The 12,316-nt window shown below is 37.3% G+C and overlaps 1 protein-coding gene across 2 annotated transcripts in view; it reads right to left on the minus strand.

Moving 5' to 3' along the window:
* ACER3 (alkaline ceramidase 3) overlaps nucleotides 1–12,316 on the minus strand; it is a 173,649-nt gene that overhangs the window by 21,086 nt on the left and 140,247 nt on the right. For both annotated transcript variants that reach the window (XM_077113516.1, XM_077113517.1), the window contains one exon: nucleotides 9,699–9,734. In XM_077113516.1, the coding sequence (XP_076969631.1) occupies nucleotides 9,699–9,734 (36 nt within the window). The remainder of the gene's footprint in view (nucleotides 1–9,698; nucleotides 9,735–12,316) is intronic.

The raw sequence follows: 12,316 nt of genomic DNA on the forward strand, positions 1-12,316 counted from the left end.
GATTTGTAGATGAAGCCCCAGAGAGTGAGAACCTGTGGTGAAAATATGCAATGGGAATTAGGCATTTGGAGTTTGTAATAACTTCACTCATTATATTAATGGCAATCAATTGCCCCAAATTGTTAAAGAACCTCAACAGAAAAAGCCTTCGGCTACAGTTGGGGAAATTTAGATTTTTCTACCATCTGATAACTACCTCACTCTAATAAGTCACTTAAATTAGAAGGGAAGAGGTAATAACATACTGACATGTTCTGTCTAGAAATCACCTTTAGGAGATGGCAGGGAGATTTTAAGTAACAGTGCTCCATGAAACATCAGATGAAGTTTTATCCGAAATACTGAATTACTGATGTGTCAATTAGGGGCTTAAAGAGGGTTCACTAACTTAAACATTCTTTTTATTTACTCTCATGTATGCTTTTCTTTTTGTCTTCTTGCTTAAGATACACAGGCATTTCTATTGATTGTGACAGCTATGTGATTTGAGTATTGTCCTTTGCAAGGCCATCAAATTAAATAAGTGGCATTTAGCTCTTATTTGGAAATGTTTGCATCACCTTGGTTTTAATATAATAAACTAGAACTGTTATCAGTATTTTCTCTCTCAGGGAAGCTAATCTGATTAGTGAGATAATAGTGCTGGTGGCAGATACGTTCAGTCTTTATTAACCCCTTCCTTCAAATTTTATCTAACTACTTATCTCCTTATGCCCAACTCAAATACCATTTTCCAGAAGCTTTCCTTGATTATTATAGCATGATATACACATTATATTACTAATATGTGAATTCCGTGTCCTGTGTATATTTTATAAATTAATTCTATGTGGTATATACATATATATTTCTATATTATCCTTGTGAAAAAATACCTCTCCTTGTTTTGAATGTTTTACAGATGAAGAAACTGAAAAATAGTGCCAGCAAAAAACTTGTCTGTGGATAACAAAGTGACAAGAAATCAAAATTCCAGACTTTCAAGCCAGTACTCCTTTAGCTTAGACAGCATTGTTTTTCCTTTATTTTTAAAACTAAAAATTAAGTAAATCTTTTGAGTTAAAATTGCAAAACAACTTTCTGTGTTTTTGTACATAGAAATAACAGTTGTATGAAAGAATGAGAGCAGTATCTAAACTTTGACAAATCGTTAAATTTATACCTATTTATGTCTGTGAATATTTTGATTCACAAATGTGAATTAAAATATAAATCATTTTTGAAGGGCAGTTTTGGCAGATGAAGAATTATTGACCGACAATAATTCTTCAGCACCTTAAATATAACATACCACTGCCTTCTTGCCTCCTTGGTTTCTGAGGAGAAATTGATACTGAGTTCTATTGAAAATCCCTTGTATGTGACAAATTGCTTTTCCCTGGCTGCTTTTGGACTTCTCTCTTTATCTTTGGCACTTAACATTTTGATTAGTACATGTCTCAGAGTAGGTTTATTAGACTTACTGTTTGGAGCACTCTGGGCTTCTTCAACATGTATATTTATGTCTTTCATAAGAGTTGGGAAACTTTGGCCATTATTTCCTCAAATGTTCCTTCTGTCCCCTTTATCTTCTCTTCACTCTCTGGGACATGATATATGTGTGTGTATTCATGTTGTCCCTCAGATCTTGAGTCCCTGCTCAACTTTTTCCATTGTTTTCTCTGTGATTTTAATTATGTCTTCTACTTTGATTCTTTCTTCTGCCTGTTCAAAATGCTGTTATATGCCTCTAGTGCATTTTTGTTTGTTTGATTTCAACTTTTTTTATTGTATAGTAAGTATAACATATATACAAAGCAAAGAAATAAAAAAGCAATGGTTTTCAAAGCACTCCTCAACAAGTAGTTAGTTATAGGACATACACCAGAGTTTGTCATGGGTCTCCATATGCTCCTCTCAGATTTTTCCTCGTAGCTGCTCCAAAATATTGGAGGCTAGAGGGTTTAAAGATTTTTTTATCATCACAATCGACTTTTTTCCCTTCTTTTTTTGTGAAAAATAACATATAACAGCACCACAATTAGTTGTAGAACATATTTCAGAGTTTGACATGGTTACAATTCCGCAATTTTAGGTTTTTACTTCTACCTGCTTTAAGATACTGGAGACTAAAAGAGATATCAATTTAATGATTCAGCATTTATATTCATTTGTTAAATCCTATCTTCACTGTGTAACTCCACCATCCCTTTGATCTTTCTATCCCTCTCTTTAGAGGTGTTCGGGCTATGGCCATTCTAAATTTTTCATATTGGAAGGGTCTATCACTAATATGGGGTAGGGAGATGGAACTATCTGATGTTCTGGAGAGGTTGGGCCCTCTAGGTTTCAGGACTTATCTGGACCAGGGACCCATCTGGAGGTTGTAGGTTTCTGGAAAGTTACCTACCTGTAGGTAGCAAGGTCTAACTGAAGCTTGCGTAAGAGCAACCTCCAGAGTAGCCTCTCGACTCTATTTGAACTCTCTCTGCCACTGATACTTTATTAGTTACACTTCTTTTCCCCTTTTTGGTCAGGATGTAATTGTTGATCCCATGGTGCCAGGGCTGGATTCATCCCTGGGAGTCATCTCCCACGTCACCAGGGAGACTCCCCCCCCCCTGGATGTCATGTCCCACGTAGGGGGGGGGGCATGATTTCAGTTACTGAGTTGGGCTTAGAGAGAGTGAGGTCATATCAGAGCAACAAAAGAGGTCCTCCAGAAGTAACTTTTAGGCATACAGGTAGTCTTAGCTTCTCTGCTACAGGCTTCACAAGAGTGAGCCTCAGGATCAAGGGCATGGCCTATCAATATGGGTGTCTTCTAAAGTTTGACACAGTAGCAGGGGATTCCCTGACAGTAAGGTTTAATAGTTACATATTCTTTCTCCCATCCCTCAAGGGAATTTGCCAATATTTTTGATCCCTGTAGTATATCTTTAATCTCTACTATTGTGCCCTTCATCCCTATAATTTCTATGTTTCTTTTTATATTTTCAAATTCTTATTGTCACATATCATCTTCTTAATATCCTTTATCTCTTTATGAATATTTTTCTTCCTTTTCTTGAATTGACTTAGGAGATTTGATTGGTTGTTCCAATTTCTGAGATTCCTCTGAAGTTTTAATTTATTCTCTTGACTTAGCCATATCTTTCTGTTTCTTAGTATGGCTTGTAATTTTTGCTGATGTCTAGGCAACATGTATATTCATGTTATCATAATCTTGATGAGTTAATTCTGAAGTCCATTTCCCCTTCTTGCCTAGGGTTTTATTGTTGATTGGCTTTGTGTTAATTTCTTGGTGCTAGGTCTAATTTATTCTACACCTTTAGAACAGCCCGTGTTTTATGTTCAAATTTTCTCAGCTCTTTTTAATCTGATTCTTGTCTTGGATATATGGTACAATTTTTAAGATTGCACTTTTTGTGCAATTGTTTCACCTCCAGGAGAAAGCTTCCTTTCCTTTGTTCCTTCTTTGGGAATCTTATTTTTTTTTAAACTCTTTTTAATTGTAAAAAATAACATATATTCAAAGCAAAGAAAGAAAAAAGTAATAATCTTCAAAGCACACTTTAACAAGTAGTTACAAAACAGATCCCCGAGTTTTTCATGGGCTACCATTCCACATTTCAGATTTTTCCTTCTAGTTGCTCCAAAACACGGGAGGCTAGAAGGAATATTAATATAGTGATTTAGCAGCTATACTTGTTCTTTAAATCCCATTTTCTCTGTTACACCTCCTTCTTCTCCTTTAATCCTCCTCCCAGTCTATAGGGATCATTGGACAATGCCTATTCTGACTTTTTTATGTTGAGGAGGGGTGTCCACACTAGAGGATAGGGGGATGTAATTTATTGATAATCTTGGAGAGGCTGGTCCCTCTGAGTTTTAGGATTTATCTGACCTAGGAACTCTCTGGGTATTATGTTCCAGGAAGCAAGCCTAGTGCATGAAACCTTTATAGAGTCTCAGTTTGAGCCCTAGGTGTTCTTAAGAGTCAACAGGAGTGATGTTGAGTGGGGTTTAGCAAACCATAACAATTAGCACTATCTGACTGAAGCTCACATACGTGTAGTTTCCAGAAAAGCCTCCTGGCTCCATCTGATCTCTCTTGGCCACTGATGCCCTATTTTATTATACTTCTTTTCGTCTTTTGGTAGGGAAGGTGTTGTTGATCCCCAGGAGTCATGCCCCATGTCATCAGGGAAATTTTTCACCCTTGAAAAGCTTGTACCATATGGGGGGTAGGGGCAATGATTTTCCTTGCAGAGTTGGGCTTAGTGAAAGAGAGGCCACATTTGAGCAACAAAGAGCCTTCCTGGAAGCAACTGTTAGGCCTTGTTATGGGTAGTCTTAGCTTCTCCCTTTCAGAAATAAGATTCCTAAGGGCAAGCCTCAAAATCCAGGGCTTGGCCTATTTTCTTGGGGGTCCCCAACGGTTGAGAGGGTACCCAGGATTTCCCCAGTAGGAAAGCTTTAATAGTTCTTTTTTTTTTTTCTTTTTACCCTCAAGGGACTCTATATACTTTTTAATTATCAGCCTACCATAGTCTGAGGTGCATTCTGGTATTATATTAAGCTATACAGAATTACAAGGCCTCCTTCCTGTTCTGGACTCCAGGAGTTTGGGTTGTTTAAATCAGCGTGTTCTGTTTGTTTTGTGCAGACTTTTCTCCCTAGCTCCTAGGATTTGTTTAAATTCTCTCCCTCACTTAGTACTCCATTTTCCTTACACTCTTCAGATCTGAGACCTTCTTATATTACAGCAATTCAGTTTAACAACGCCTCCCCCATTTTTTTTTTCTCTGAGGCTTTTTGCCTCCAGTTTCTGCCCCGTCAAGGTAGGCATGAAAAAAAATTCAATGCTATGAATGGTGGTCCAGCCTGATGGTGTCAATCCAGAAAGGTGGGTCACTTCAGAAGAGTCCATCTTGACTTTATTTGGTCCAGGTGACTGAAACTGGGTTTGGGGGGGTGAACAGTTCTTCCCAGCATGTCTATGGTTGTCTCTCCCAGGGACCTTTTGCATGCAGCACTTTTCAGCTGCTTGTGTTCTGCCCTGGGTCCCTGTGGACTCCGGTCCCTGTGCCTGGATGTGTGTGGAGTCCTACCACGCTGCTGTGACTAGCTCTACAGTATCTGTCTGCCATGGGAGGGACCCAGGCCATGCTGCCTCTGTGCAACGCCCAAGCTATGTGGGACTGAGTGAGGGACACAGGAACCGGAATGAAGTGGCAGGTCTGAAATGGAATTTTCCTATCTGATATTTTTCTGTTTCTTCAGTTAAGTGTTTTGAAATTTTTTCCTAGTCTCTACTGTCCTCCAGAGTTCTAAGCAAGTGGGATTTGTCCTTTTATTTGCTAAATCTCTGGGGAGGCTTTTTTAGTGGATGTCTTATATCACTATGTTGATGACTCATATTATTTCTTTATTTTTAAAATTACCAGTATAAACAAAATCTTAGTGGTAACACAAAGGTCTTAGATATAAATTCTCAATAGTTGGATTTTATGAAAAAAATTAAAGGAGGATAATAAAACAAAGAAGGATGGGGATGTAATTTTAGATAGAGTTGCCATCCTGATAGAGAGGACGGCCTCTCTGCTAAGTTGACATCTGAACAGAGACCTGAATGAAATGAAGTAAACCACGCAGATAGTTGGAGTACTAGTATTCTAAGCACTAAAAGCAGTCAAAAGCTCTAAAGTGGAAACATGGTAGCTATGTTTGAAATAAAAGGCAAGAAAGCTAGTGTCTTAGAGTGGAGGGGGGAAGTGGCAGGTGATCCCTCTAATTGGATTTTTCTTATCTCATAGCACTTCTCACCTTCTAATGTGCAATATAATTTACTTATTTGTTCTAACTATAGTTTGTTTTGTATTTATCATAGCTTTGATTTTTTTTTCATCTTTCTCAACGGACTTGTTCAATAGAAACCAAACTTGTCTCTTTACTCACATTCTTACCCCCTCATCACAACCCCTAGTTGGCCTTCCAAAAAATGGGCATCTGATCCACTTGCACTCTAGCCTAAAACCCCCCAGTGGCTCCCCACTACCTACGAGTTCAAACCTTTCAGAGCATAGCGTAAAGGGCTGTGCATGATCTAATCCTTCACCAGCAATCCAATCTCATCTCCTATAGCTAGGGCTAGCCATTCCAAACATTACAGGGTACCAGCACTTTCAAACCTTTCTTCCAAAGTATTCCTAATGGCAGAGCAGGGATGACTTATTCTTGAGGTATAGAAGCAAGAGATGCACACTGAAAACACAAAATGTCTTACTGCATCCTAAAAATTCATGTGGTCATTGTATTCTATCCTGTAATGTATCTGCATGTTTAAAAAATGTTCAATCCCCTAATATTCTTGAATAAAATAAATACTCTAGGAATATGGGTTATATTTATGTAGTCAGTGATTTGGAAATATCCTGGCCTGCTCTGATATACCTCTGGGAAACTTACATTCCCATTTCATGTGCAGAAGTTACTAGACTCCCATTCTGTATCTTTATATGCGCCTCTTTCTGGATGTAGTACCCTTCCCCAACTTTGTCTACCTAGTGACATCCTCTTTACCCTTTAAGACTCTCCTGAAGCCCCTCTCTGAGTTATTTAAGCAGATAAGATTGTGCCCTTGTCTACCTTAACACTGCATCTTTTACATATTTATTATAAGACTTACATACTGTAAATATTTTTTACAAGTCTATCTTCCTGACTATTCAGTAAGTTCCCTGAGACTAGAGGCCATATCTTAATTTGCCCTGGTATATGTCATGGTCAGGTTCATGTGTCAACTTAGCCAGGTGGTGGTGCCCAGTTGTCTGGTCAGGCAAGCATTGGCCTATCTGTTGCTATGAGGACATTTATGAACTTAAATCATGATCACACTGGCTGCATCCACAGCTGACTGCATCTGCTGTAATCATCTAAGGGGAGTGTTTTCTGTAATGAGTGACATTTAATCTAATCACTGGAAGGCTTTTAAGGAGGATTCAGAAGAGAGTCACTCTTCAGCCAGCCAGCTTCTCCTGAGAGTTCACTGAGGACCTTCACTGGAGCTGCTAGCTTGTGGCCTGCCCTACAGACCTTGGACTCTACATCCCTATGGTTACGTGACACTTTTATAAATTTTATATTTATGGGTATCTCCTGCTGATTCTGTTTCTCTAGGGAACCCTAGCTAATACAGTTTATTAATATTAATCAACATTTACAGTGTGTTTACTATGTGCTAAGGGTTTTATTTGCATTACCTCCTCAGACCACTTTAGGGATTATATCACTCTTACAGACAAGGTATAATAATAGTCTCCTTGGGAGCAGGGACCTTGTTATTTTATTCACCAATATATTTTTCATGACTAATACAGTGGTTGACATGTATAAGGTACTTAATAATTGTTTGTTAAATAAATAATAAGCCAAAGATCAGAGAAGTTAAGTAACTTGCCCAGGGTTTAACAACTAGTAAGCAGGGTAGACTAGATTTGAATCCAAGTCTGTCTGACTTTAGATCCTTTAGAGTCCTTCTTTACTGCTTCTGTAGCTCTGGCTTCCAGTTCAGAATTTGGTGCTATGAAAGGCATCCAGCAGACATCTGCTGAATGAATGGATTTGTTGAATAAATGGATTTCTTTCATCTTCAGACTGCTTATCTGAATCATCCTAGCATCCTTCTACTCTTTCACATCTCTATTCTAATGTTTAGTCTCTAGGGCTAGGATTTAAACCACAGTGGACATGGATGGACCTAGTTTTCATCTTGCCTTCCTTGATATCAGCAAACATTACCTCTGTACATAAGAGAAGAAAATACTTATTATTGAAAAAACACATGGAAATTGCAGCAAGGGAGGTTATAATAATGGTTTGTAGTTTTTTTTTTTAATATAAACATAGTGTTAAGGAGGTCTTAAATGCAAAATGGATATTGATGGTCATACACTTGGAAAATAACCCCCCAAATTCCAAATTTTATTTTCTTTCTTATAAAAGGAAAACAAGAGATTTATAAAAACTGAAGTATTCTTTATACAAGTCAACTTCATTTTTCTACACTGCCTCAATGAACCTATCTTATTAAAGGGGGAATTATATAATGACATCATTTCAGATACAATAAACAAGAAAGTGATGATGTTATTTTCTGTAGCATCTACTTTGGTATATCTACTTTCCACTGGCCTGTAGAAAAGCAATGCACAATAATGTGCTTTTGGAATTTATTTCAAAAACCAAGTTCCAGACCAGGTCCCTGGTCCAGATAAGTCCTGAAATCAAAAGGGCCCAGCCCCTCCAGAACATCAGTTAGTTCCAATCTCCCTACCCCGTATTATTGACAGCCCCTTACAACATGAAAAAGTTAGAATGGCCATAGCCCAAATACCCCTAAAGAGTGGGATAGAAAGATCAAAGGTGATGGTGGAGTTATACAGAGAACGTAGGGTTTAACAAATGAATATGATGGCTGAATCATTAAATTGATATCTCTTTTAGTCTCCAGTATCTTAGAGCAGCTAGAAGCAAAAACCTAAAATTGTGGAATTGTAACTCACATCAAACTCTAGAATCTGTTCTACAACTAATTGTGGAGCTATGCTTTGGAATTTTTTTTTTTGTATATATGTTATTTTTCACAAAAAAGAAAAAAGTCGATTGTGATGATAAAAAAATATTTATTCCTTCTAGTCTCCTATATTCTGGAGCAGCTAGAAGGAAAAATCTGAGATGATGGTATGGTAGCACATGGCAAACTCTGGGATCTGCCCAGTAATTACTTTTTGAAGAGTGCTTTGAAAACTACTCCTTTTTTTCTTTCTTCGCTTTGGATATATATCACACTATACCAAAAAAAAAAAAAGTCCTGTTAGATGAATATTATATAACTTGAGTTCAAAAATTTATTTTTTCTTTAGGCACAAAATATCCTAAAACTTGGAGACTTCTTAATAGTCCTGAAAGGTATATTTGCTTGCTTACTTTACTTACCTATTTATTTATGCTAGTTTGTTAAAAGAATGGTGACAGGATTCAGACCTGATCCCTGGCTCTGTCCCTTAATAATTATCAAACCTTGGGACAAATTATTTAATTTCTCTGAGCTCCTTTCCCTTAAAATATGGATGGTAATCCCTATTTTATACGACTTTCAGGAACAGTAAAAAAATATGTGCGTGTGGTAATGAGCATAACACCAGGCACATGGTAGGCACTCAATGAACAGTAGCTATCTTTATTTAAGATTTGCTACTTTGTTTCACTTTGGCTTTGTGTTAAGTCCTCATTTCCTACAACAAAGGTTCCTGTGTTTACTTCCTTCAATGTAAAAAATTCCCACCTCAATAAACTTACTTAAATATATTGGGAGGCAAATATTTGAGAAATGTTCAGTTCTGTCTTTTCTAGATCATCATATCATAAAAAGACTGTAACCCTTTCTGGTTTTTTTGTTTTTTGTTGTTGTTATTGTTTACCTGCTTATGAGAGTAATACAGTCATCTGGATCTGAGCATTGGTTGTCCCAATTATAATTCCTGTTACCTTTACCCATAGGCACTTGAGTTGACAATCTGTTTTAAACAATAAGATTGTCTAGGACATTTACCATTTCATTTTCAAAAACTGTATGTACATATACTTAACTAGAAAAGGAAAGCACAAAGCTGGCATATTATTAATCAAATGTATGATAATTTTTAAAAAATTACCTGATGGAATATAGGCTCTTTTACCTTAAGGTAAACCTGCAAAATATTAAAAGAAACACATGTGAATACAAATAATGATGGAAGGGGTAAAACCTATTCTAACTATTCTGCAAATCCCAAACCTCTCCTGTTTCCCCTATCCTGTTATTTAAACGACTCCAGCCACGTAAAAGCAATTAGATTAGATGGCATGTCACAGGAGGGCAAGTACCTATAAGTGGGTCTACCCCAATTCTAGCCCTGCCATGAACTAAATGTTTCAAGAGCTGCTGTGAACTCTTCTGGCCTCTTGGCATCTGCAGCAGCATCGAGAGACAAAAAGACATGGGGTATGAGGGTTGAAGAAGTTATTTTGATAATCTCTATAGCAGTCTGTCTACAGTAGAAAGAACACTGTACTTAGAGGCAGTAGTTAAATTTCAAACTTTACCACTTACTTATGACATGCCTATTTAACCAAAGACTCATTTTTCTCATCTAATTGTGGTGAAGGATAATGACCTAAAGATTTAAGATTTATGTTAGACCTAAAATGTCTAACATAATAGTTGTTGCTCAGTAAGTGAAAATATTCAAAATAATTTTCTGGCATTTTCTTCTGGTTCCAAAAACCTCTTACTCCCAAGTCACGTAAGTGATTACATTAGATGCCTGTTAAAGATTTAGCAAGCACATATGGCCTTTTGGAGCACTCCTTTTTTTTGGGGGGGGGGGGGGGGGAACGGTGCACAGTCCAGGAATTGAACTCGGGTCTCCCACATGGAATGCAAGCATTCTACGACTGAACCACCATGTACCCTGGAGCACTATTTTTAAATGGACTGGAACAGAGGAATCAAATTCAAATCATAAGCCTGCACTGATACTCATCACTTATAAGACAAAATTCACCTTCATAGCCTGACATTCGAAGCTTTCAATCATCTGGACTCTGTCTTTCTGTTGGGCCTTGTTAACACTCCTGCTTGCCTTTTGCCTCCTATACATCCTACACTCCAGAAAGTACTGAGCTCCCCCAACTGTGCTAGTTTCATGCTTCTGTATCTTTAAACATGGCTGTGTTCTACATTGTCCATGTAATTTACTAGAAATCTTCCCTCCCTGACAATACTCATCTTTCAAGATTCAGCTCAAACCATACCTCCTTGGAACCCTTTCTGAGCTCCCCTCTATTCTCACCTTCCTTTCTACTCTAACTGTCCTTTAGTCTATATTTATCTCAGTACAACTTCATCTATCCCCGCATTTCTAGTACTACCTATAGCTATACTGGCTATAGTACTACCTCCATACTCCCAAATCTACATCTTCACCCAGCCTACCTGCTAAGCATCAGGTGGCATTAATGCTAGGCACCTCAATCTCAGTATAAACTTCACAGCATTTATCAGTTTATTTGTTTCTCGCCCTTCAAAACAATAATCTCTTTGTCAGCAAGGACTGTCAGCAAGGATTGTGCTTAGATACCTCTATATCCTCATTTAATGTAGTGCTAATTTTTAAAATATATATATAAATATTTGCTAGAACATTTCTTATTCCTGAAGGAAGTTCCTGGTCTTACTAGAAAAGAAGATTACATTTCCTTGAAGTACCTAGAGCTTTAACAGTAAGATGTTTGAGACATACATCTGTAACTACTCTAAGCAAGACAGAAGTCTTTTAATCTCTGAAAGTCTCTTTATGTAGTTAATGCTTTTAGATTCCCATTGTTACTAGTAGAAGAAATGCATAGGACATGCCTCTTGAAAACATTTTTTAAGATAACTGAATTATGTAATCCTTTCTATATGCCAGGTATAATTCTCATAACTAATATAAAATGTATATTATTTTCTTCATTTTTCAGATGAAGAAAAAATAAGCCTGAAAGAGATTAAGTAATTTGCCCAAATTTCCACAATTATTAAGCGATGATGGTAGATCAAACTCAGGTCTGACCGACTTCAAATCATCTCTTGATTGACAAAAAGATCTAGTTTTGACTCTGCCACCAGTTCTCTATAAACTTGGTTGATGGGGCAAGACAATGAAACTCTCTGGACTTTATTTTCTTCTATGTGGTAACAAGACTCCAGTTCACAACTAAAATAGGATTTCTTCACTATAAACAAGTATGTGGTTTAGGCAAAGGATAATGTCAAGTCTTAAGAAAACAGTGTCTATGACCTCTTCAACCTCCTATTCACCTTCTCAACTCACTAAAATCCAGCTTCTCCCTCTATCAAGCTGCTTTTGACAATATCTTCATTAAGGTTGCTTCTCTTTTAACTGATAACGTTTATGGGTCAAATCTTAATTTCAATTTACTCCTCACTTACTAGAAATCTCTGCACTCTGAAATATCAGGCTCTCCTAGTTTTTCTACATCTCTGCTTGCTTGTTCTCAGTCTCCTTTGCTGGCTCCACTTCTTCCACCTGACCTTCAAATGTCAGTGTTCCACAGGTATGTATTTTTAGTTATCTTAGTTTATATTTATCTCAGTACAAGTTCATCTATTCCTGTATTTCTAGTACTATAATACCTTCATACAACCAAATCTACATCTTCCACCTAGCCTACCTGCTAAGCATTAATGCCAGGAACCTCAGTCTCCACGCATTCTAAATTGAACTCA

The sequence above is a fragment of the Tamandua tetradactyla genome, chromosome 8 (assembly GCF_023851605.1).
Source record: "Tamandua tetradactyla isolate mTamTet1 chromosome 8, mTamTet1.pri, whole genome shotgun sequence".
Taxonomy (NCBI): Eukaryota; Metazoa; Chordata; class Mammalia; order Pilosa; family Myrmecophagidae; genus Tamandua; species Tamandua tetradactyla.